Source organism: Coregonus lavaretus (assembly GCF_964263955.1).
Source record: "Coregonus lavaretus genome assembly, chromosome: 7".
NCBI classification, from domain to species: domain Eukaryota; kingdom Metazoa; phylum Chordata; class Actinopteri; order Salmoniformes; family Salmonidae; genus Coregonus; species Coregonus lavaretus.
In genome coordinates this window covers 55648520-55676291 of record NC_139994.1, presented here as the reverse complement: position 1 = coordinate 55676291, position 27772 = coordinate 55648520, and the positions used below count along the sequence as shown (strand labels likewise).

The 27772-nt window shown below is 42.4% G+C and overlaps 1 protein-coding gene across 2 annotated transcripts in view; it reads left to right on the top strand.

The window, feature by feature from the left end:
- Window positions 1-27772, top strand: part of LOC311132248 (Kv channel-interacting protein 4-like) — a gene marked incomplete at both ends in the record, with an annotated part of 300291 nt that overhangs the window by 88570 nt on the left and 183949 nt on the right. The window contains one exon of one of the 2 annotated variants that reach the window (XM_084165480.1): window positions 17519-17606. The exons of the other annotated variant lie outside the window; for it this stretch is intronic. Coding sequence (XP_084021606.1) covers window positions 17519-17606 — 88 coding nt within the window. Of the gene's footprint in view, window positions 1-17518; window positions 17607-27772 lie in introns of those variants that run through there. 2 annotated transcript variants of the gene reach the window in all.

Genomic DNA, 27772 nt, shown 5'->3' with positions numbered 1-27772 from the left:
CCCACAAATGTTCTATAGGATTGAGGTCAGGGCCTTGACTTTGTTGTCCTTAAGCCATTTTGCCACAACTTTGAAGTATGCTTGGGGTCATTGTCCATTTGGAAGACCCATGTGCGACCAAGCTTTAACTTCCTGACTGATCTTGAGATGTTGCTTCAATATAGCCACATAATTTTCCTTCCGCATGATGCCATCTATTTTGTGAAGTGCACAAGTCCCTCCTGCAGCAAAGCACCCCCACAGCATGATGCTGCCACCCCCGTGCTTCACGGTTGGGATGGTGTTCTTTGGCTTGCAAGCCACCCCCTTTTTCCTCCAAACATAACAATTATGGCCAAACAGTTCTATTTTTGTTTCATCAGACCAGAGGACATTTCTCCAAAAAGTACGATCTGTGTCCCCATGTGCAGTTGCAAACCGTAGTCTGGCTTTTTTATGGTGGTTTTGGAGCAGTGGCTTCTTCCTTGCTGAGCGGCCTTTCAGGTTATGTCGATATAGGACTCGATTTACTGTGGATATAGATACTTTTGTACCTGTTTCCTCCAGCATCTTTACAAGGTCCTTTGCTGTTGTTCTGGTATTGATTTGCACTTTTCGCACCAAAGTACGTTCATCTCTAGGAGACAGAACGCGTCTCCTTCCTGAGCGGTAGGACGGCTGCGTGGTCCCATGGTGTTTATACTTGCGTACTATTGTTTGTACAGATGAACGTGGTACCTTCAGGCGTTTGGAAATTGCTCTCAAGGATGAACCAGACTTGTGGAGGTCTACAATTATTTTTTATGAGGTCTTGGCTGATTTCTTTTGATTTTCCCATGATGTCAAGCAAAGAGGCACTGAGTCTGAAGGTAGGTCTTGAAATACAACCCCAGGTACACCTCCAATTGACTCAAATTATGTCAATTAGCCTATCAGAAGCTTCTAAAGCCATGACATCATTTTCTGGAATTTTCCAAGCTGTTTAAAGGCACAGTCAACTTAGTGTATATAAACTTGACCCACTAGAATTGTGATACAGTGAATTATAAGTGAAATAATATGTCTGTAAACAATTGTGCATGACAAAAGTTATTTTTCCAACAAGGTAGATGTCCTAACCGACTTGGTAAAACTATAGTTTGTTAACAAGAAATGTGTGGAGTGGTTGAAAAACGAGTTTTAATGACTCCAACCTAAGTGTATGTAAACTTCCGACTTCAACTGTAGGAGTACCTGTTTCTTTGTTAACCGCTCAACACAGAATAGCCGCATGTGCGCACTCCCCAAATCATTTGGAGAAAATATAAATTGTATTCTTCATACTAAAATAATATAAAATAATGCCACAGAATTCTATACCGTTATTTTCTGCTAAGTGAACTAGTGTAGCCTACAGCCATATGGCATAGCCAGATCAGAGTATGTTATTCTATTCTTCTGAAATAGACTACATATCATGTTTCTTTAGACCTGTCTAAAATAAATAATGAATTTCTTGTGATGGTGTAGGCTATATTACATGGATGTATTAGACTTCTTAAAATGTAGATGTTCCAATGGTCTGCATCAGTGGCTTGTAGGCTATTCGTGGAAGCCAGGAGATGCTAAATTAATTTATGTTAATTAAAGGTCAATTACCGTGGGACCGGCAGTTATTTGCTTGACAATCACAGGCTGACAAAATGTCATGACCGCCACAGCCCTAGCCAGACCCACATATGGCAGTGCATTATGGCTGTGCATTATATTTGATTAGTCTGAGCTGGCGACCTTGCCCAGAGGTGAAAACCCTCATAAAAGACTGCAAGAGAAAAAACACTGATTCACACACAAAGAGAGAAGAGTCAATGGACATTAACAGACATAAAGACCCACAACCCCACAAAGAAAAGCAGAGACCGCTTTTACCAACCCAAAACGACCAATTAAAAAGGAGAGGCAGGACTAGAAAGCATTTATCTCCCTAGTGGAACCTGGAGTCATGCCAAGAATCATCCTCTTTGCTCTCTATTCGAGCCAGACAACTTTTCCAGAGCTAAAGTTTCCCAAAGATAAGTTGTCCATTACAGCCTCTTTTCAGCGGTAGGCTTCGCAAATGGACAAAGAAAGCAGAGTCTGCCCTTATCTGTGTTTCATTCGTCTTACAGAATAGCTGCTTCTGATACTGTGATAGGACATCTGAAGCGTAATGACACAGATATACTTTGTTCCCACAAGGAGGAATTAATTTGACTCTGCGAGTTTCTTTGTAAAGCTCATATACCACATCAGACAGTTTGTACTACTGGGGATTGCATCAATATTCTGTGATGGAATAACCGTTTGCAAAGGAGCTAGGAAACAGAGACATGGAAGCGAATGCAAAAAGACCACTGACTGCAGATGAGCATTAGAAATAGTCCAAATACATCATGGCAGCTGCCATATGTTCAAATTTCAATGCCCTTCCCTGCATGCAAAACTGCATATAAAATCAATCCTGGAGTATCAAGTACTGCTCTGACACTTAATTTGATGATTTTCCATATGGTTCAGTATTGCCTAGTTATAGGTAAACAAAGTGTCCAAAGTCCTTGAGTGGATACAGAACCATCCCAGATTCAAATTAACACAAGGATGAATACCATATGCCTTCTCCTCAATGCCCCACGGGAGCAGGTGAGCTAACATTAGCACACTGTCATAGCAGTTTAGCCCGCTTGAAGGATACTAACCTGGCTTATTTCTGAAACGGCTCAGTGCATTAAACTCCAGCTGTCACTGATAACACAGTTGTGTCTCGAGAAAACGGCATCGCTTTGCCTTCAGAGCCACCGTGGCCCAAAAGCTCTCCTCCCCAAAACAGTTTGATAGGCTCTTCCTTTATCGCCTCGTCTCGGGAAACGTTTCCTTTTTTTAGAGGAAGTGCTTTTCCCTTGCCCATAAAGCTTGGGCAAAGCACGCCCCAGGGGTTGTTGAGTGTGGGGGGTTAAAGCCACACCACATGGGGTTTCATGGCCTTATGATTTTAACATCGACAGTATAGAGATGGGACACTAGATACAAATGTCACACTAAAATACAAATGCAGTGAGGGAAAAAAGTATTTGATCCCCTGCTGATTTTGTACATTTGCCCACTGACAAAGAAATGATCAGTCTATAATTTTAATTAGGGGTGTAACGATCCATCTACTACATCAATGTATCGATTTATATTCCTATGATCCAACTACATCGATCTGTGCTCGGCGAGTTGGCCTTTTGGACAACATATATCAATCTAACATCGTTTTAAAATGTAATAAATCGATTGTATCGATACTAGGAAATAACCCATTGGATTTAAGCACGTCAGACTTTATATGGATGTTTTTTCTTAGCACTTTTAATGATAAAGGCTTTAAACATTACTCGATTCAGTCTGCCTATCCATGACGTCATCGCCCCGCGCCAGCAGCAGCGCAAAGGCGCAAAGACAACAAAACATAGCATGGCGGACGACAGAGGAGAAGCCAACGAGCGAGAAATTATCAAGCCACCATTGCGGTCCTTACAAGAAACAGGAATCTAGGAAACTTCACCTGCACTGTCCAGTATCCAGGTATTTATTTCAGTCACACTGGTAGAATTTTTGGCTAAAAGGTTACTGAATCGATTTCAAGTCACTGAATCGTTTCGGATCGTATCGTTCTAAATGAACCAATATCGTCCTTGAATCGTATCGACAACCACAAATCGTGATACAAATCGAATCGTTGTTAAAACGAATCGTTACACCCCTAATTTTAATGGTAGGTTTATTTGAATAGTGAGAGACAGAATAACAACAACAAAAAACAGAAAAACACATTAAAACATTTTTATAAATTGATTTGCATTTTAATGAGGGAAATAAGTATTTTACCCCCTCTCAATCAGAAAGATTTCTGGCTCCCAGGTGTCTTTTATACAGGTAACGAGCTGAGATTAGGAGCACACTCTTATAGGGAGTGCTCCTAATCTCAGTTTGTTACCTGTATAAAAGACACCTGTCCACAGAAGCAATCAATCAATCAGATTCCAAACTCTCCACCATGGCCAAGACCAAAGAGCTCTCCAAGGATGTCAGGGACAAGATTGTAGACCTACACAAGGCTGGAATGGGCTACAAGACCATTGCCTAGCAGCTTGGTGAGAAGGTGACAACAGTTGGTGCGATTATTCGCAAATGGAAGAAACACAAAATAACTGTCAATCTCCCTCGGCCTGGAGCTCCATGCAAGATCTCACCTAGTGGAGTTGCAATGATCATGAGAACGGTGAGGAATCAGCCCAGAACTACACGGGAGGATCTTGTCAATGATCTCAAGGCAGCTGGGACCATAGTCACCAAGAAAACAATTGGTAATACACTACGCCGTGAAGGACTGAAATCCTGCAGCGCCCGCAAGGTCCCACTGCTCAAGAAAGCACATATACAGGGCCGTCTGAAGTTTTCCAATGAACATCTGAATGATTCAGAGGAGAACTGGGTGAAAGTGTTGTGGTCAGATGAGACCAAAATCTAGCTCTTTGGCATCATCTCAACTCGCCGTGTTTGGAGGAGGAGGAATGCTGCCTATGACCCCAAGAACACCATCCCCACCATCAAACATGGAGGTGGAAACATTATGCTTTGGGGGTGTTTTTCTGCTAAGGGGACAGGACAACTTCACCGCATCAAAGGGACGATGGACGGGGCCATGTACCGTCAAATCTTGGGTGTGAACCTCCTTCCCCAGCCAGGTTATTGAAAATGGGTCGTGGATGGGTATTCCAGCATGACAATGACCCAAAACACACGGCCAAGGCAACAAACGAGTGGCTCAAGAAGAAGCTCATTAAGGTCCTGGAGTGGCCTAGCCAGTCTCCAGACCTTAATCCCATAGAAAATCTGTGGAGGGAGCTGAAGGTTCGAGTTGCCAAACGTCATCCTCGAAACCTTAATTACTTGGAGAAGATCTGCAAAGAGGAGTGGAACAAAATCCCTCCTGAGATGCGTGCAAACCTGGTGGCCAACTACAAGAAATGTCTGACCTCTGTGATTGCCAACAAGGGTTTTGCCACCAAATACTAAGTCATGTTTTGCAGAGGGGTCAAATACGTATTTCCCTCATTAAAATGCAAATACATTTATAACATTTTTGACATGCGTTATTCTGGATTTTGTTGTTGTTATTCTGTCTCTCACTGTTCAAATAAACCTACCATTAAAATTATAGACTGATCATGTCTTTGTCAGTGGGCAAACGTACAAAATCAGCAGGGGATCAAATACTTTTTTCCCTCACTGTAGAGGTATCTTAATGTAACATTTATCTTACATTATCTTTCTGATATGTCAAGGCACTTATTTTAACCAGGATGCATGTGTCTTGTGTAAAAAAACATGTTTATATGACCTATCTGCTCCTTTTGGTATCAGGAGTGAATTACCACAAGGTTAGAGCTTAAGCTTTCTACACTGAACAGAAATATAAACGCAGCATGCAATAATTTCAAAGATTTTACTGAGTTACAGTTCATATAAGGAAATCAGATACCGAATGTGGAGGTCCTGGGCTGGCGTGTTTACATGTGGTCTGCGGTTGGGAGGCCGGTTGGACGTACTGCCAATTTCTCTAAAATGACGGAAGCGGCTTATGGTAGAGAAATGAACAGTTTTCTGGCAACAGCTCTGGTGGACATTCCTGCAGTCAGCATGCCAATTGCACACTCCCTCAAAACGTGAAACATCTGTGGCATTGTGTTGTGTGACAAAACTGCACATTATAGCAGCCTTTTATTGTCCCCAACACAAGGTGCACCTGTGTAATGATCATGGTGTTTAATCAGCTTCTTGATATGCTACACCTCTCAGGTGGATGGATTATCTTGGCAAAGGAGACTTGCTCACTAACAGGGATGTAAACACATTTTAGAGAAATAAGCTTTTTGTGCATATGGAACATTTCTGGGATCTTTTATTTCAGCTCATGAAACATGGGACCAACACTTTACATGTTGCGTTTTATATTTTTGTTCAGTATATATGGAGCTAGGATATTCTCTGTAATGGGACAGTTTCTACATGCATCCAATCTTGACCTCCGAAATATAACTTCTACGGTATGAATCCAGGGAGATATCTGGGGTGAGATACATTCAAAAAGCGCACCTGATGCGTGTGCGTCCGCTTACATATTTGTAGAATATTCTAACTCTGTAAAGGGTGTCAACATGATGACATATACAAATGAGACATGTACAGTGGGGGAAAAAAGTATTTAGTCAGCCACCAATTGTGCAAGTTCTCCCGCTTAAAAAGATGAGAGAGGCCTGTAATTTTCATCATAGGTACACGTCAACTATGACAGACAAAATAAAATAAAAAAATCCAGAAAATCACATTGTAGGATTTTTTATGAATTTATTTGCAAATTATGGTGGAAAATAAGTATTTGGTCAATAACAAAAGTTTCTCAATACTTTGTTATATAACCTTTGTTGGCAATGACACAGGTCAAACGTTTTCTGTAAGTCTTCACAAGGTTTTCACACACTGTTGCTGGTATTCTGGCCCATTCCTCCATGCAGATCTACTCTAGAGCAGTGATGTTTTGGGGCTGTCGCTGGGCAACACGGACTTTCAACTCCCTCCAAAGATTTTCTATGGGGTTGAGATCTGGAGACTGGCTAGGCCACTCCAGGACCTTGAAATGCTTCTTACGAAGCCACTCCTTCGTTGCCCGGGCGGTGTGTTTGGGATCATTGTCATGCTGAAAGACCCAGCCACGTTTCATCTTCAATGCCCTTGCTGATGGAAGGAGGTTTTCACTCAAAATCTCACGATACATGGCCCCATTCATTCTTTCCTTTACACGGATCAGTCGTCCTGGTCCCTTTGCAGAAAAACAGAGCCCCAAAGCATGATGTTTCCACCCCCATGCTTCACAGTAGGTATGGTGTCCTCCAAACACGACGAGTTTAGTTTTTACCAAAAAGTTATCTTTTGGTTTCATCTGACAATATGACATTCTCCCAATCCTCTTCTGGATCATCCAAATGCACTCTAGCAAACTTCAGACGGGCCTGGACATGTACTGGCTTAAGCAGGGGGACACGTCTGGCACTGCAGGATTTGAGTCCCTGGCGGCGTAGTGTGTTACTGATGGTAGGCTTTGTTACTTTGGTCCCAGCTCTCTGCAGGTCATTCACTAGGTCCCCCCGTGTGGTTCTGGGATTTTTGCTCACCGTTCTTGTGATCATTTTGACCCCACGGGGTGAGATCTTGCGTGGAGCCCCAGATCGAGGGAGATTATCAGTGGTCTTGTATGTCTTCCATTTCCTAATAATTGCTCCCACAGTTGATTTCTTCAAACCAAGCTGCTTACCTATTGCAGATTCAGTCTTCCCAGCTGGAGACTGGCTAGGCTGGAGACTGGCTAGATCTGGAGACTGGCTAGGCCACTCCAGGTCTACAATTTTGTTTCTGGTGTCCTTTGACAGCTCTTTGGTCTTGGCCATAGTGGAGTTTGGAGTGTGACTGTTTGAGGTTGTGGACAGGTGTCTTTTATACTGATAACAAGTTCAAACAGGTGCCATTAATACAGGTAACGAGTGGAGGACAGAGGACCCTCTTAAAGTTACAGGTCTGTGAGAGACAGAAATCTTGGTTGTTTGTAGGTGACCAAATACTTATTTTCTACCATAATTTGCAAATAAATTCATTAAAAATCCTACAATGGGATTTTCTGGATTTTTTTTCTTCTCAATTTGTCTGTCATAGTTGACGTGTACCTATGATGAAAATTACAGGCCTCTCTCATCTTTTTAAGTGGGAGAACTTGCACAATTGGTGGCTGACTAAATACTTTCCCCCCCCCACTGTATCTAATGCTTTATACTTAGGCATGAACAAATCCACATATTTCCTGAAATGTGTCATATCTGTAGTCATTACCTGCTAATTTATGTATCCCAGTGGCGGTAAGTGCCGTTTAAGATGAGGAAGGACGATTTTGTTTTTCATGAGCATGGCCTTATTTCTATTACAGCATGTTGGATGACTGTCATTCATATTCCATTCACCCAGTTCAATGTAACATCGATAGGTTTAGGCTACTACATGATACTCAAATTTTCCCTATACCCATCATGAAGTTGCTACAACCTAGCCTATGAATGAAAGTTTACAACGTAGGTGCACACAGGTCGAGATACATTTTTTTAGATGACAGTGACACATTCAAATATCGCCTTGCACACTCTTGCCTGCATCTAGCTTATCTAGGGTGTAATCATTAGTCCAACAGTTGCAAACGAGAGTTTCTATTGGACAAATTCAGGTATTTTTATCCCCGTTTCGTTTGCTTCTGTTTAAGAATTTTTTTTCAACAGAATCGGCGGAATGAATACACCCCTGATCATGCATAAACACTGTTCACTTTCATTGCAGCCATGTTGTATTCCCTCTCAACTTTTCCCTTCGTTTTTGGACTTCAATGAACAACACATCAGCTGTATGTGACCAGGCGAAAAAACCTTTCCAAGCCAAACCATGTCATAACTGCTACACACAGCCTACATCGTTGTACCTATGTTAGCTAAAGTAACGTCCTAGTCAGCATAGCTAATAGAACTAATGCGTTAGTAAATGACTAAAATGTAATGTAATGTAAACCCGCTACAATCATGCAGTAATGTTACAGCTAGCTGTCAGTAAGCAGTTACACCGGCGGTCACTGGTGGCAATAAATTAAGAAAACCAAAAGCTTACCTTGACTTGGAAGAGTTCCAGTGTTGTGTTGGATAGTCATAGCCAGCTAGCCAACATAGCATCCCTCTGTTTAAGCCGGGTGTTTGAGTAACTAAAGTATCCAGCTGTATTTGCTAGCTAAGTAAGTGAAACTGAAAGTGAAAAAAAATGACAATTTCTCTCTCTTGCTTCTCCTTCATTTTTGAAGAAATTAATTTGTTGAAAACTGTCAACTATTGTCTTTCTCTCGCTTTGAGTCAACTACTCACCACATTTTATGCACTGCAGTGCTAGCTTAGCTGTAGCATATGCTTTCAGTACTAGATTAATTATCTGATCCTTTGATTGGGTGGACAACATGTCAGTTCATGCTGCAAGAGTTCTGATAGGTTGGAGGACGTCCTCCAGAAGTTGTCATAATTACTGTGTAAGTCAATGAAAGGGGGTGAGAACCAAGAGCCTCCTAGGTTTTGTATTGAAGTCAATGTACCAAGAGGAGGACGGAAGCTAGCTGTCCTCCGTTTACACCATGGTGCTACCCTACAGAGTGCTGTTGAGGCTACTGTAGACCATTGCAAAACAGTGTGTTTTAATCAATTATTTGGTGACGTGAATATATTGAGTGTAGTTTTATCTAAAATGGATAACTTTTTCAATGTTTTACAATTTTTATTTTTATGAAATTCACTGAGGAGGATGGTCCTCCCCTTCCTCCTCTGAGGAGTCTCCACTGATTTATCCATATTTCAATGTTTCATCCTCATATATCTGATCGAAAATGGGCTTTTACCTAAATGCGCCCAAATTATTTTACCTGTTCAGGCGCCGAAAAGTATTGTTCTTTTCATGAAGGTGTCATATCTGAGCCTACATTTGCACCATATTCAGTAGTAGGCCATACAAGGCACGGAAAGGAAAACATTGTCATATTTAATCCAGTGGTGTAAAGTACTTAAGTAAAAATACTTTAAAGTACTACTTAAGTAGTTTTTGGGAGTATCTGTACTTAACTTTACTATTTATATTTTTGACAACTTTTACTTTTACTTCACTACATTCCTAAAGAAAATAATGTACTTTTTACTCTATACATTTTCCTTGACACCCAAAAGTACTCGTTACATTTTGAATGCTTAACATGACAGGAAAATGCTCCAATTCAAGAGAACATCCCTGGTCATCCCTACTACCTTTGATCTGGTGGACTCACTAAACACAAATGCTTTGTTTGTAAATTATGTCTGAATATTGTGTGCCCCTGGTTATCTGTACATTTTAAAAACAAGAAAATAATGTGGTCTGGTTTGCTTAATATAAAGAATTTGAAATGTATTATACTTTTGATACTTACGTATATTTACAGTGCCTTGCAAAAGTATTCATCCCCCTTGGCGTTTTCCTATTTTGTTGCATTACAACCTGTAATGTAAAGTGATTTTTATTTGGATTTCATGTAATGGACATACACAAAATAGTCCAAATTGGTGAAGTGAAATGAAAAAAATTACTTATAATAAATAACGGAAAAGTGGTGCATGCATATGTATTCAGCCCCTTTGCTATGAATCCCCTAAATAAGATCTGGTGCAACCAATTACCTTCAGAAGTCACACGGGGGGCCAGTATGAAAAATGTATGCACTGACTAATTGGAAGTCGCTCTTGATAAGAGCGTCTGCTAAATGACTAAAATGTAAATGTCAAAATAAAGTCCACCTGTGTGCAATCTGTGTCACATGATCTCAGTATATATACACCTGTTCTGAAAGGCCCCAGAGTCTGCAACACCACTAAGCAAGGGGCACCACCAAGCAAGCAGCACCATAAAGACCAAGGAGCTCTCCAAAAAGGTCAGGGACAAAGTTGTGGAGAAGTACAGATCAGGGTTGGGTTATAAAAAAATATCAGAGACTTTGAACATCCCACGGAGCACCATTTAAATCCATTATAAAAAAATTATAAGAAAATGGCATCACAACAAACCTGCCAAGAGAGGGCCGCCCACCAAAACTCATGGACCAGGCAAGGAGGGCATTAATCAGAGAGGCAACAAAGAGACCAAAGATAACCCTGAAGGAGCTGCAAAGCTCCACAGCGGAGATTGGAGTATCTGTCCATAGGACCACTTTAAGCAGTAAACTCCACAGAGCTGGGCTTTACGGAAGAGTGGCCAGAAAAAAGCCATTGCTTAAAGAAAAACATAAGCAAACACGTTTGGTGTTCGCCAAAAGGCATGTGGGTACTCTGGTCAGATGAGACTAAAATTGAACTTTTTGGCCATCAAGGAAAACGCTATGTCTGGCGCAAATCCAACACCTCTCATCACCCCGAGAACACCATCTCCACAGTGAAGCATGGTGGTGGCAGCATCATGCTGTGGGGATGTTTTTCATCGGTAGGAACTGGGAAACTGGTCAGAATTGAAGGAATGATGGATAGCGCTAAATACAGGGAAATTCTTGAGGGAAACTTGTTTCAGTCTTCCAAAGATTTGAGGCTGGAACGGAGGTTCACCTTCCAGCAGGACAATGACCCTAAGCATACTGCTAAAGCAACACTCAATTGGTTTAAGGGGAAACATTTAAATGTCTTGGAATGGCCTAGTCAAAGCCCAGACCTCAATCCAATTGAGAATATGTGGTATGACTTCAAGATTGCTGTACACCAGCGGAACCCATCCAACTTGAAGGAGTTGGAGCAGTTTTGCCTTGAAGAATGGGCAAAAATCCCAGTGGCTAGATGTGCCAAGCTTATAGAGACATACCCCAAGAGACTTGCAACTGTAATTGCTGCAAAAGGTGGCTCTACAAAGTATTGACTTTGGGGGGGGGGGGGGGGGGTGAAAAGTTATGCATGCTCAATTTATTTATCTTATTTCTTGTTTGTTTCACAATAAAAAATATGTTGTATCTTCAAAATGGTAGGCATGTTGTGTAAATCAAATGAAACAAACCCCCACAAAAAATCTATTTTAATTCCAGGTTGTAAGGCAACAAAATAGGAAAAATGCCAAGGGGGGTGAATACTTTAACAACCCACTGTAAAACCAAATACTTCTAGACTTTTTCTCAAGTAGTATTTTACTGGGTGACTTTCACTTTTACTTCAGTCATTTTCTATTAAGGTATATTTACTTTTACTCAAGTATGACAATTGGGTACTTTTTCCACCAATGATTTAATCCAAGTAGATATTTCCTAAGCACATCTCTGGTATTTCTATAAATAAAAAAATCCAGAGCTCCAAACGCAACACATGTTTTTGGGAAAGATGCAAACATAGGCTAGTCTTTGCGAAACATTTATTTAATTTATTTAACAGAAAATAAAAGTTGCACACCCTCAATACCACTGCCTGCCCTGTTTTGTTATTATGGTCGATGCGATTGGTGCAGATTGGGTCGTCAGCGGGTGTCTCTCGCAGTCCAGACCCAACGTGGTCGTAGAGTATTGGTCTGTGATCCACTCCAAACTGTCAATGCATAAATCATAAATCAAAATTGTTGATATTGCAAGAAAACTTTGTCATTTCACATAATGATACCACAAGGTAACTAGCTACTCCAGCTAACTGCTTCATTCGTGACAAGAAAACTAACTGGAACGAACTAGCTAGCTAGCTAACGTTAGCTAGCTTATATTAACCAGTAATACCAAATACAAACTAAACACTTTAAAACGTTAGCTGTCACCTTGAGGCTTGATAGGGGATATTAAAAAATCGCTTAAGACAAGGCAATTTCATTATTTATTAGCTAGGCTACCGGTTAGCTCTTACCCCCCCTCCCCCCCATCAAGCCTAGCTAGCCCTACTGGCTACTGGCCAAATTAGCTAACGTTCTTGATTCGAGTTACTAAGATAAATAAAACATATCTCATATTAGCTACTCACTTTAGCTTTAACCTCTGAGGTATTTTCTTAACAGCTTCTCACTTCTTTGTTTCTCCAGTTGTCAGTTCGTCCACACCGTTTACACACTCATTTGTGGGGCCCCAAATTAAAAAAGGACAGTTGGAACTCCGCAGCAGAAAATACGTGATTCTTGTTGCTAGGCTACCAGTTAGTGATTTTAGCTTGCGGTTGCGCATGCCTTTATCCAGAGGGAAAACACAATTTTATAGTGTTTGAAATAATGATATGGATTTAATATTTGTCAAATTATTGAACATGTGCTGGAAAATCTGAAATGCATCTGAAATCGGCCTTATTTTCAGCATATCAAAAAGCATCCAATATGGACCTCAGCTATCTTGAATGTGCTGAGAAAACAACACAGATATGCTATGTATGCAGTCAGTATTTGTCAACATGAAGAGAGAAATAGGATGTCACAAACATGTACTGTATCTCAGGATATTGAATGAGTCCATATCTGGCCATAGGAAATGTCCATGTGTGATATTCTGAGTAATCCCAATATTATATATGTCTAAAAGACACATCTGGATTCAGAATTTGTCAGGATATGGTGCATTTCCACAAAACTCCAAATATGAATTGGAAATCGTCTGCATTCTCTAGAATATCAAAAACGTGTCATGTAAAGATATACCCTGATATAGACCCTTTTCGCCCCATGCAGTGTTTGCTCAGCCTTATGTCTCTGTGGATTTGTTTTAGTAAAAAGCTAAAGTGTGAAACTGGAGTTGTAGTCATGGTGGTTGTAGTCCCCGGGCGCTGCCTGACGTTGTTTTCAGGGTCAATACACCTGACAACATATCAGAGAATGGACATATCACATCTTCCCCATCGCCAGAAGGCTAAATGTAAAAAAAGTTCCCGTTCCATCAGTATAAAACTATCAAACTAAAGTTTCTGTGAGACTCTTTGGGATTTATTACTATAAATGGAATTGGTCGCTTTAACATGTCACAGTCAATTCAGACAATGCCTTTTACTGAGAAAAACTAGGAAGTGCAATTCATACCAGTTGAATTGCAAAAGGAAACTCATTCAAATGTTCCAGAAAGTGTATATTTCTTTTTAAGAAGATATATTTTATGGAATTTTATGCTTTATTGGATAGAAGGGAGAAGGTGGGAAATAGTTTTTTTGCTGAAATACTAGTGGACCGGACTCGAACCCATGCTGCAGCGGTAGGCTATATGTGATCCAGAGGCAGTGGTCCATACCGCTAGACCACCGTAGGCCACCAAGGTACGTTTTTGAAGGTTTGTTTTGGTTGACCAGAAGTAATGAATTGGAAAGGTATTTTTCTCTTTGCTTTGTTTGTAGTTCTCTCTCCTTCACTCTCTCTTTTCTCTTCACCGCTCTCCTCGTCCTCGTCCTTTCCTTCAGCAGGCAGTGATAGTTAGTATTCCCTTGGCCTTGGTTAGAATCTGTGGGGTCAGTCTGTGAGGTTACAGGTGCCAAGGTCAGGGTGTTGATATTTCAGCAGCAGGCACCACCAGGTCCACAGCCCAGCAGGTTCTGGTTTCCTGTCTCTGCTGAAGGTGGTTGAAACCAGGCTGTGCTTTAGACACCAATCCTCTCCAATGGGTTCAAGGGTATTGGGGAGGAGAGAGTGTGTGGAAAAGGGCAACGTCTGCTCACCGTTTGCTGCTGTTAGACTTACAGTAAGAGGTTCGGTATCTGGCAGAAATTGGCAAGAGACAATACAGTATTAGCCTATTTCATACAATATCATTCAGTATTGCACCATAATGTATCATAACAGAATCTCAAAATTCCCCAAATTAGATTTTTTTTTAAGGTTATGTTCTTACATTTATTATCCTTTTTGGAATACCAGTACCAAAACAGAAGCTGCCTAATACATAATCTAGCCTGACTGTTAATATCCCATAACGTCAGCAGGGCTTCCAAGAAGGCATGCGCCACACTGCTCCTGTAATGATGTGAGCTATCAGCACGGTTGTCGTCATGGCAATTTCCATTAAGGCAAACATGACTGGTCTTGAGGGAGTCCTGACTATACGTATATGGGCTTGGAATGTGATGGTCATGTATCGTATACATTGTGTGTATTTCGAGGAACAGAATATCCTAATTTAATGATCTATGAAAGTTACTTGCGTGTCTGGTCAAAGATGAGACATTGCTGTTAATATAATGCTACACTCAAATGATATTGTGTACACTAGTTGGTATTATTTTGCCAGTGGTTCAGATTGGCTCAGGTTTGTGTGAAGGGAACCACTGACTATCTCAGTCTGTATTGTCAGAGATAGACCAGATAACTCAATTGTCCTCGTGTCACTTGAAGCATCCCAGAAAGCAGTGCATCGACACAAATGGCCTGCCCTTAAAATACTCCAGCAGAACTGCAGTGAATCACAACTGAAAGGGAATTTGCTGTAAACTTTTAAAAGGCCCTTTTTGTTTATCGGAAACACAGCTGGAATTGGAAACCAGGCGCTAGGTGAGAGGTGATCGAGCTGCACAGATACTGGTGCACTCTGACAGAAAAATCCTTCCCACTTTCTCTCTCTCCATGTACCTTTTCGGGCCTCGCTGATTGAAATGACTCCTATTGAATGCGCCTGATTAGGGCTGCATACCTTCAGGTATTGGCTTGTTCGTTGGACGTGGACTCTTGCGAGGGTGGAGCAGCAGGCACATAGGAAGGGTGTTGTTTTGATTTTCCACTGAGACTTTTGCTGAGAGTTTTAAGCTGATGTTAGTGTTCTAGTCCATGTCTGGACTCCAATGTGTTTTGTCTTTATTTATTTTTTACAAGAAAACTGAAAGTAAACAATGAGCTGACATGGCAAGTTGATATATAGCCTTATTTCTTTCTAACTATTTGAAGCCTTGTATGGCACTGCATTTGGTCAGTGGTGATTAAATGTACTATATTAGACATGCTACAGTTGTCCTTCATTATGACATAATGTGACACTTTCATTTTGCATTAATGTTGTTCTTACTGGGTAAAAAAAAAGTGGGCTTCGTTGGTTTTGACAGAAAGGATGTCTCCAATTTGTTCATAAAGACTTTTCTACGTGGAAACAGTCCCCGTGCTCCTCATCTCTATCCTTGCACAATGTACTTCAGAGTCACACGCCGGCGAGAGCAGAGAGGTCGGAATCCTCAGGGACGGCACTTGCGGAAAAAGAGCTCTCCACTCGGAGCGACGTTCCCAAAATAGGCCTGCCTGTTCTGTGTGCACGGAATGACCTGTGGAACACTAGCCTCATTTCACAGTAGATCAGCCATCTCATTTCATACCTGAAAGCTCCAGCCGCCCCAATGTTAGCCAGACACATAGTGAATGCTAGGCCTCACAGTACCCAGACTATCCATGTGACAGCCTTGAAATAATATCACTGAAAAGGGACTTTTTTTTAAATTGATGGCAGGGCATGGGAGATAATCGATTGAGGAGTTGATGGGGGTTTGAGTTAATGACTGTCTCTTTTGACTGGGGAAAACATTGGCATTGATCGATGTGCTCAATTGAAGTAAAGGCTAATTAGCGGGAGACGCTGATGTGCTCGTCCTGGTCGGCTGGTCGTGATGTCATCAGAACCCTAGTTCCGGCGCTATTTTGAGCGGCTAAAATATGATGGGCGCAGCCCGTCAGTCATTATCAAGGCAGATGAGATAACCTTGGCTCCCTGGCTGTTATTACCCTTAAATTAGGTTCCAGCGCCGTGCAATTAGGTTCCAGCCCCTTCCCTGGCTCGACATGTTAACCACCTTCTCCCAACCTCTCCTCATATCACTCTCTGATCCTCACTCAATATTCCTCCTCTCTCTTGCAGTCTCATTTTCTTACTCTCTCACCTTGGCTTCTGTACCTATATCTACCCCCCTCTCTCTCCCTCCCCTCCCTCTCTCACCCTTCCTTTATCTCTCTCGCTCTCTCTCCCTCGCGCTCTCTCTCTCCCTCGTGCTCTCTCTCTCCCTCGCTCTCTTTCGCTTGCGCTCTCTTTCACTCTCTTTCGCTTACACTCTCTTTCGCTCTCTCTCTCTTTCTCTCTCTCTCCCTTCTCTCTGTCTCTCCTTGGAAACAGATTCCATTCAGTTAACACTGTCCATCTCTGGTAATAGTGCATTGCGGCGTGATGTGACAGGCCCATAATCTGCTGTGCTGTCATTGCTGATTCATTGAGGTAGACACTTTCCCCCTACTACTTTCCCCACCTCCCCTTCTCTCTCCTCCTTTTCCTCCTCCTCTCTCCTCCTCCCTAGGGCCAAACTGTCCCCTCCCACCTTGGCAACAGTCGGCGAGGGCAAAACATCCACAGATGGTGCTGAGTAGAGTGATCAGCCGGCGTAGTACTGGAGCAAGAGAGGGAGAGAGACGTGGAGAGATACTATACAAACAAAGTAAGAGGCGGAGAGCTACTGTACAGACATAGCGAGAGAGAGGGGTGGAGAGAGAATAACCTCAGTTGTAAAAGAGAAGCTTCAGTGAGAAGGAGAAAGCGAGGAAGTAGACACTGCAGAGAAAAAGAGAGAGGGCAATAAATTCAGAGCAGCCCTGTGGGGACCCAGAGGTAAACTGACCCTGACAGAGCGCTCGCTGCGCAGCATCCCACTGGTGATCGGATCCAGCCCCCGGAGGCGCTGGAGAAGCCCTGAGAGACGTGTCACATTAAGAAGAGCCCCCCGGTGCTCTCCACACACACATGAGCCCACCGCGGCCGCCACACTCACACACACCAGGGGCACGCCGGGGAACGTAGCCACGCAGAGGAGTGGAGTGGACTGGATGACAAGAGGAGAGGAAAGTCACTCTTTCCCTCAAAAGCCTAGAGAGAGGACCAAGAGGATTACACCCTGAAAAGGAGTCCCCAATCCCCTCGTGCCGCTCACCCCTGACCCCCGAAGCCAACATGAGCAGCTGCAGGAAGAGGTGCAAGAGGGAAATGTTTAAATTCGCCCAGTACCTGTATAAACTCGTCACGGGCACGCTCCATGCAGGTAAAGTTTCTAAGGGGCTTTGTGCCATCACTTCTCTTCTACTGTGTGTTGTGTGAACAATAACTTTCTGTTGCTTTCTCAGTCCTGCTGAGGAGGGATGTAGCCGAAGAGTTGTTGTTATCTTGGAAGTGACGTTGGTTGCTGTATTCTTGGAAGCTGCTTCTAAATGTGCTCATTTATGGTCACTTGCTTCAAGGTGCAAAGCAGAGCCAAGCTTCCACAGACGCATAAAACTGCCACTTTCAGAGCTATCAGACATTTTATTTCTTGCCATGCCTTGTGGTGTCTAGCTGATGTATACAAATATGACTCTGGGTCAAGTTACAGTGAAAAATAAATTCCAGATCATTGGGTGTTTGTGTGTATGTCAGAGAGAGAGAGAGAGCGGAAAAGAGAGCGATCGAGCCGAAGACAGAAAGAGGGTGAGGAGGAGATTGGAAGGGACTGAAATATTCTTTATCTCGTCAGCTTGGACAGGTGCCTGAAAATATGCCACCCATCGCTAGTAGTAACCCTTCCAGCATGCCTGAGCTGCACCGCACAAATGTGATGTTAGTCATTGAGGACCGTTTACACAGCTTCATCAAAGAAGCCCAATTATGCTGCAGTTTATTGTTTTGTCACAGATCAATCTGTGAATCATTATGGCTGTGACAACACAACCTTCTGTCATACCTGACCGTAATCGATTTATAGAACACTTATAGCATTTTACTTTATATGCAGTGGCCTATATATTATGCTACTTTAATGAATTTGTAATGCTGTTTGTTCCAGTGTATGAGCCACAGAGCTTATTCATGGATAAGGCGTATTCTTGGTCATTAAAAGTGACTGAAGTTTAATTCTCATTCATATATTAATCAAGTGGCAAAGTGACCTTGGTCAATGGGTTGCTGGCTCCTCAGCGAACCTCTTGACAGGTAAATTATACATCCATACTGCATCAGGAAAATAATTCCCATAGTAACTTCCTTGTTTGCATGATTAAGGTGTGATTTTTAAAACTGTGACTATATTAACAGATTCATTGTAACTTCAGTACTACCTTAACTCTCACGTCTGAGCTTTGGTGATGGGACTGATGGTAAACCAATGAGATTTAAAGAGATTACATATTGGATTATATTGGATTACAGCAGATTAAGATGTGACAAGTTCAATACAGAATAAAGGTTACCTATAGTAGCTTGTGGCTATAACATGATCTAGAGATACTGTAAGCATACAGTATTCATAGAACGTGCTTGTATACATTATTCATGAAATGGTATGTTTGTTTATACCTCTCGCTCATTCAGTTGATTTTCAATCCATGTATTATGAAGACACTGGCTTTTGTAATGAATAGAGTACATTGTCAACTCTCTATGGTCTCTCTGGGCTAGGAGACATAATGTCCCTATCTTTTTAGTACATTCATTTGGCTGCCTCACAGAGGTTGATTATCTCGCCAGTCGCTACGTGTAAGATAGTGTTGTCACGATACCAGAATTTTGACTTCGATACCGATAACAGGTTTAGTATCACGATACTGTCACGATACTCAATTCAAAAACGATACCACAACAAAAAGAAAAAGAGTATTAGCCAAAGTCACAGAATAGCACTTGATCCAGACAGATACTCAGCTACTGCTCTGTTCAATTGTTGGGCATCTTTTGAGTTCAATATCATTACATTTGAACATTAGAACATTTTTGTACTTTTTTGGGGGGAGACATCCATGTATGCATTAATGAATCAAATATACAAATCAGACAATCAATTTGACTTCGTTTTTTACCAATCTAACTACAAAACAACATAATGGTAATAATTTATTTGAATGGTAAATCTCTATTGATAAACTGGGTAAATCAAGATGTAGCCTAGGTCTATTCACAATAGAGGTGAATGCATATTATTCAATAGGAGTGAGTGCATGCATTGAGTTATTGAGCTTGTTTTAGCTGATTTAATGGGGCGACTGATGACGTACATTCCATTCCATTTAGGACTTATTTTATTGGCAACTGCTAGGAGAACATAATTTTATTGTACTGATCAACAACATTTGTGTAGAAGAAGCGATCTCATACTTTATAAAAGTGTGTGCTGTATCTTTAAGAAAGTAATGACGTCATTAGCGAGGCTGAATGTGGCTGTGGAATCGGACTTTGTAGTTATGGAATCTAGTGGAAACCAGACGGGAGGCGAGGGAGACGAAGTGAATTAGTAAAGGTTTTGGTGACAATCAGCTTTGAAATCAGCATATTTTGCATTATGGTTAGCATATTATCACAAACAAAGTACTAGGGTAGTGAATTGATGTTGCTTCATCTGTAAGCTAGCAAGAAAAGTTAGCCTACAATTAAAACTGGAAGCTACCGGTATCATCTTACATTGTAAAAGTTTTCTAGCCTGCATTGATTAGTAATGAAAAGTTTCAATATTTCTGGATTATTCAAGTCGGGAGCTAACAATGCAGCCCAGACAGCTCTAGCAATGAATGAGTAAGTGGAGCAGGCAATTTGCTCTTCACACTATTAAGGAGATGCTCTGATATACAGACTTCATCCTCTCAATCACTTGAGAAATTTGACATAAGTACCGAACATTACAAAAATTATAGTACCAAATCGTTTTTTTTTGTATCGAGAAAGTACCAAAGTTTTGGTATACCGTGCAATACTAGTGTATGAGGTGGCCCTAAGCCTTGAAGAGGTGCTAAATTCAAACGCAAATTACCTACAGAGGCAAAGGTGCACCTTCTGAAGTGCTATGTGGAACTGCATGTACTTCAATGAATAGCTGCTCCATACTCATTGCAAATGCTCAGGAATATATATAACATAATTTATAATACATTTATACATGTAGAGGACATCTCCGCATTGGGGAGGTTAGCGGTTCAGTACATGACTGGATTTGGTTGGCTACAAACATCTGGTTGCGGCCATGATCAACAAAAAAAGTGCTCTGGCGCGTCCTTGCTGATCTTGGGGAGATGTCATGATTGGTGTTCTCCACCAATGGGCAGCCTCGCAGCGAGATGTCAAAAGTGTGCTCCACCAACGGGCAGGGTGTAGGAGGGTATTTTCCACTCAATTACACCACTCAATGATGTGGTCAGTCACCATGGGAGGTATGGAGCGCGGAGGATGATCTCCTCTCCGCCAAGCGCATATTTGGTTTCCATACCAACAGGTGATTGTGGTCAGGTTACACGTCAGCAATTGTCGTTCCCCCTTGTCTCCTCATCAGAACACGTTTCCTATTATTCATTGAAGCATAGATGTTATTTTCTCAAAGTAGCATTATTCTGGCCTTTCATTTTACAAATTGGTGGATAATATAGGCCTAAATGAAATATTTTTGGCAGTCATTTGTGTTTTGAAACCTGATAAAGGTTGACTTATTTCAGGTGTGTGGATATACCAGTAAAACAGGCCTTTCTAAAAAGGAAAGCTCAATCTGCTTATAGTGTAGTTAGTCTTTTCTGGCATTACTCCCTTTATTGACAGACAACGCCTAACTTATTAATTATGAATAGATATGGATAAATCGAGCAGCTTTAATTCCCATTGGAGGAAGCCCAATTCCTGTAAACTCGCTGACTCTGGCAAACCAAAATGTTATTAACCTCTTAAATCCAGTACAGATGTTTTAAGTGTGCATTGCCTCTTTCTCTGAACCTCCAATCCCCATTGGTGTCATTAAAAAGGTGATTCTGACACAGCAAAGTGTTCACGCAATTAAATGGAGTATGTCAAGTGCCAATATGATACGTTTGATCAATACTTGTATTGATTTGTAAGAAGCCCTATCGTTTGGTATGGAGGTGTTGCGCTTTTGGTGTGGTGCTTTATCTACAATGATAAAATGCAAATGATGGAAAGTGGTTATCTGCCAGTTATTTGCACATTTGGTGTAGACGGGTTCAAATCAAATCAAATCACATTTTATTTGTCACATGCTCCGAATACAACAGGTGTAGACCTTACCGTGAAATGCTTACAAGCCCTTAACCAACAATGCAGTTAAAGAAATAGAGTTCTATTTACAGGGGGTACCGGTTCCGAGTCAATGTGCGGGGGTACAGATTAGTCGAGGTAATTTATACATGTAGGTAGGGGTAACGTGGCTATGCATAGATAATAAACAGCGAGTAGCAGCAGTGTAAAAACAACGCTTGCCGTGCGGTAGCAGAGAGAACAGTATGATTTGGGTGACTGGAGTCTTTGACAATGTTTTGCGCCTTCCTCGGACACTGCCTAGTATATAGGTCCTGGATGTCAGGAAGCTTGGCCCCAGTGACGTACTGGGCCGTAAGCACTACCCTCTGTAGCGCCTTAAGGTCGGATGCCGAGCAGTTGCCATACCAGGCGGTGATGCAACCAGTCAGGATGCTCTCGATGGTGCAGCTGTAGAACTTTTTGAGGATCTGTGGACCCATGCCAAATCTTTTCAGTCTCCTGAGGGGGAAAAGGTGTTGTCGTGCCCTCTTCACGACTGTCTTGGTGTGTTTGGACCATGATAGTTTGTTGGCGATGTGGACACCAAGGAGTTTGAAACTCTCGACCCGCTCCACTACAGCCCTGTCGATGTGAATGGGGGCGTGTTCGCCCGTCCTTTTCCTGTAGTCCATGATCATCTCCTTTGTCTTACTCACATTGAGGGACATGTTATTGTCCTGGCACCACACTGCCAGGTCTCTGACCTCCACCCTTTAGGCTGTCTCATCGTTGTTGGTGATCAGGCCTATCACTGTTGTGTCGTCAGCAAACTTAATGATGGTGTTGGTGTTGGAGTCGTGCTTAACCACACAGTCGTGGGTGAACAGGGAGTACAGGAGGGGACTGAGCACACACCCCTGAAGGGCCCCCGTGTTGAGGATCAGCGTGGCAGATGTGTTGTTGCCTACCCTTACCACCTGGGGTAAGTCCAGGATCCAGTTGCAGAGGGAGGTGTTTAGTCCCAGGGTCCTTAGCTTAGTGATGGGCTTTGTGGGCACTATGGTGTTGAACGCTGAGGTGTAGTCAATGAACAGCATTCTCACATAAGTGTTCCTTTTGTCCAGGTGGGAAAGGGCAGTGTGGAGTGCGATTGAGATTGCGTCATCTGTGGATTTGTTGGGGCGGTATGCGAATTGGAGTGGGTCTAGGGTGTCTGGGATGATGGTGTTGACGTGAGCCATGACCAGCCTTTCAAAGCACTTCATGGCTACCAACATGAGTGCTACGGGGCGGGCAGTCATTTAGGCAGGTTACCTTTGCTTTCTTGGGCACAGGGACTATGGTGGTCTGCTTGAAACATATTACAGACTTGGTTAGGGAGAGGTTGAAAATGTCTGTGTAGACATTTGCCTGAGTACACGTCCTGGTAATCCGTCTGGCCCTGCGGCCTTGTGTTTGTTGACCTGTTTAAAGGTCTTGCTCACATTAGCTACGGAGAGCGTGATCACACAGTAATTTGGAACAGCTGGTGCTCTCATGCATGTTCCAGTGTTGCATTCCTCGAAACGAGCATAAAAGGCATTTAGCTCGTCTGGTAGGCTCGCGTCACTGGGCAGCTTGCGGCTGGGTTTCCCTTTGTAGTCCGCAATAGTTTGCAAGCCCTGCCACATCCAACGGGCCTCAGAGCCGGTGTAGTAGGATTCAATCTTTGTCATGTATTGATGCTTTGCCTGTTTGATGGTTTGTCTGAGGGCATAGCAGGATTTTTTTATAAGCGTCTATTAGGGGTGGGCGATATTAACAAAAATTCATATCACGATATTTTCCACTGTCCGGACGATAATGATATAATATCACGATATACTGTAAAAAATAAATGACTAAATATTGCTTTTAACCTTATAGAAACAGAAAGGGGGCACACATTTTTTTAATTATTATTTGTTTTACTTCTGTGGTAAACCTGTGCAAACATGAAACATAAACAAAGGTATATGAGTTAAATAAAATGCAGTAACATGTTATAAAAAAATATTTAAAGTACTTTTTCCTGCCAAATATAAGAAGTGCAGTCTTTTTTCAGCATAACACCGGTCATTATGAATTAAAGTTGTAAACCTTTTCAAATTAACTTCAAGCATTAACCAGACAGGCTGTATGTTTCTCAGTTCAGCATGTAACAATTCACTGCCTCCCTCTTCACAAGTTTTGTGCCAGGAACACCAGCCTATTGACAGTTTCTGGCTTCAATGTTGCCCTGTGACATGTGACCACATTGCCCCCAGTGCTAAATGCTCTCTCAGAGGGCGAACTTGTGGCAGGGATGCATAAGTATTTATTTGTCAGACAACTCAATTGTGGGAAGTTGGATGCGTGAACTCACCACCACTCCAAAGGATCAGCCTCACTGTCTGCTGCCATCATCAGAGTGTAGCTGTCCAGCTCTTGCTCGATGACCTGTCTCTGGGTTCGTAAGGCAGGTGCACTACTGGTTTTCTTAAAGAAGCTCCCAAGGCTCTTCTTGGACTTCTTTGCTATTTGTGGAGCAGTGGCAGCTTCTTTCTCTCTCTCACTCTGGTCCTCTTCAAAAAATAAGTCTCCTACGGTTGTGTTCCCTACCAGGAGGGCTTCTGTCTCGGAGGCAGCTCTCACCTTCACCTCCACCAGCTTCTCAGTGGTCATGTAGGTGGTCTTGAACCTTGGGTCCAGAAAGGTAGCCATGGTGAGCAGCTCATCTGTTTCAGGGTCAGTTTATTTGTCATTTAGGTAATTGAGGACCCTCATCTCTCTGGTCAGTTTGGCTTTGCCCTCATTTGATTTCAGAACCTCTGTCTTGAACAAATGGAGGACCGGCTTCAGATAGGACACACTCACGTATGTCTCTCCTGACAGGGCATCTGTGAAATCCTGGAGGGGCTTAAGTGCTGCCATGATAGAGTCAAAGACCTCAATGTCTTGCCAGGAGGGTGCAAGGTGGCGTGTTTTTTTTGTCTGCTGCCAGGACTTGTGTGATGGCCGTTTCCTGCTCCTGGACTCTTTCCATCATCTGCAGTCGAGATCACCACCTTGTCAGGGATTCCGTGATGAGCTTGTGGATGGGCAGACTCAGTTTATCCTGTGCATTCGTCAGGGCCTTCTGCTTCTTCCAACTATAGGAAAATGTGCTGACCACTTTCTTGCACACTCCTGTGGCCCGGGAAACCCAAGGTTCGTTTTGGACACTACTCTCTGCAAAATAAAAAGGTGAAAAATAATTACATATGAATCACAATTATTCAATAGAAATAACATAGCATCTGCTGTAATTACAACAATTTACAGCATGGACACTGGACATGATTACAAATTTAATCCATCTATAGATTTACAAACAACTGTTGTGATTAAGAGAGCTATGTTGCGTTAGAAAATGGGATCATTTATTAAGTAGGCTATTTATTATTGAAAGAGAGAGGATAGATTCATATATTGAAACCATTGGTTAATGTATCAATTATAAATAAAAGCTATGCAATCCATGTAATGTTTGGATATTGCACACATTTACAAATTGCAAATATTCTAGATTTGCATAGCTGTATATATCCGGCTTAACGTATAAGAAGGATCAGGCAGTTTAGTCAGCTCTAACTTTAAACAGAGGAGATAAGGAATACAATAGTTATTCTGCATTTTATGTTGTTGTTTTTAAGTGACGTTATTTTTCTACCTAGCTCTATGTGTTTTGGACGTTGAAACTTACCAATAGCAATGTGTAGCCTATGTCCGAAACACCCTAGTCTTGTCCATTTGTTCAGCTCCAATGCTTTGTCGGTAGTCATAAATACTTGACGCGACTCTTTCAAGCCCCAGGATGAAAGTGCCTCCCTCAGCCCAGCTGCAATTATTTCTCTGGTGTGGTCGTCTGGGAAATAAGAGGTCTGAAGGCATTTGCTTTTCAGCTTCCAGTTGTCGTCAATGTAATGAATCGTAAGGATAATGTATGGCTCTGTGGTCCCCCTTGACCATAAGTCGGCAGTGGTAGAGAAGAATGCAGCGTTACGGATTACGTTGGCAACTCTGTCCCGACATTCTGTTTAGAGTTCTGGCAGACATGTTTTGCTGAAGTATTTACGGCTCGGGATCTCATATCTAGAGTTCGAATCAACTTTCTGAAACCGTCTTTCTCCACAGTTTGAATTGGTTCCATGTCTTTCGCTATGTGATACGTAATTGCACTCGTTATCTCATTCCACTTCTTGCTATTCTTGTCAGTTCCAAACGACAGAGGAGGCCCCCTTTTTTCGAACCAATTCTTCGTTGTCCTGCAAATCAACCTCAATAGCGTTATTTTCCTTGTCTTCAGTCATCCTCAATGCTTGATTTTCTGACACCTTTGCTAACGAAATGAGTTTACTTCACTAAATGTTCGCTTACTGCAGTTGCGCATGCTTGTTTGTTGACTGATTGGCAGGCAGATCGCGTGTAACGTCCATGCTTCTAGTTTTTTTCTTTGCTAAAAAAGGCTGTGTTTCTAGTAAAATAAACAATTTGAACTAGCCCACTAGGCTGTATCACTCGCAAGAGATTTTGAACGAAACAAAAATGCCTTATTTCATACATTTTATTTATCATGATATGCACGATATGGCAAAATCCATATCATGGCACAACGCCATACCGGTATTCACGTTCATACCGGTATACCGCCCACCCCTAGCGTCTGGATTAATGTCCCGCTCCTTGAAAGTGGCAGCTCTAGCCTTTAGCTCGGTGCGGATGTTGCCTGTAATCCATGGCTTCTGGTTGGGATATGTACGTACAGTCACTGTGGGGGCGACGTCATCGATGCACTTATTGATGAAGCCGGTGACTGAGGTGGTATACTCCTCAATGCCATTGGATGAATCCCGGAACATATTCCAGTCTGTGCTAGCAAAACAGTCCTGTAGCGTAGCATCCGCGTGATCTGACCACTTCCGTATTGAGCGAGTCACTGGTACTTCCTGCTTTAGTTTTTGCTTGTAAGCAGGAATCAGGAGGATATAATTATGGCCACTATGAGCACCACTTCTGGATGAGCTTATGGCCTTATACAGCTCGTTGAGTGCGGTCTTAATGCCAGCATCGGTTTGTGGTGGTAAGTAGACGGCTATGAAACATATACAGTGGGGAGAACAAGTATTTGATACACTGCCGATTTTGCAGGTTTTCCTACTTACAAAGCATGTAGAGGTCTGTAATTTTTATCATAGGTACACTTCAACTGTGAGAGACAGAATCTTTTTTTAAAAATCCAGAAAATCACATTGTATGATTTTTAAATAATTAATTGGCATTTTATTTCATGACATAAGTATTTGATCACCTACCAACCAGTAAGAATTCCGGCTCTCACAGACCTGTTTTTCTTTAAGAAGCCCTCCTGTTCTCCACTCATTACCTGTATTATCTGCACCTGTTTGAAGTCGTTACCTGTATAAAAGACACCTGTCCACACACTCAATCAAACAGACTCCAACCTCTCCACAATGGCCAAGACCAGAGAGCTGTGTAAGGACATCAGGGATAAAATTGTAGACCTGCACAAGGCTGGGATGGGCTACAGGACAATAGGCAAGCAGCTTGGTGAGAAGGCAACAACTGTTGGCGCAATTATTAGAAAATGGAAGAAGTTCAAGATGACGGTCAATCACCCTCGGTCTGGGGCTCCATGCAAGATCTCACCTCGTGAGGCATCAATGATCATGAGGAAGGTGAGGGATCAGCCCAGAACTACACGGCAGGACCTGGTCAATGACCTGAAGAGAGCTGGGACCACAGTCTCAAAGAAAACCATTAGTAACACACTACGCCGTCATGGATTACAATCCTGCAGCGCACGCAAGGTCCCCCTGCTCAAGCCAGCGCATGTCCAGGCCCGTCTGAAGTTTGCCAATGACCATCTGGATGATCCAGAGGAGGAATGAGAGAAGGTCATGTGGTCTGATGAGACAAAAATAGAGCTTTTTGGTCTAAACTCCACTCGCCGTGTTTGGAGGAAGAAGAAGGATGAGTACAACCCCAAGAACACCATCCCAACCGTGAAGCATGGAGGTGGAAACATAATTCTTTGGGGATGCTTTTCTGCAAAGGGGACAGGACGACTGCACCGTATTGAGGGGATGATGGATGGAGCCATGTATCACGAGATCTTGGCCAACAACCTCCTTCCCTCAGTAAGAGCATTGAAGATGGGTCGTGGCTGGG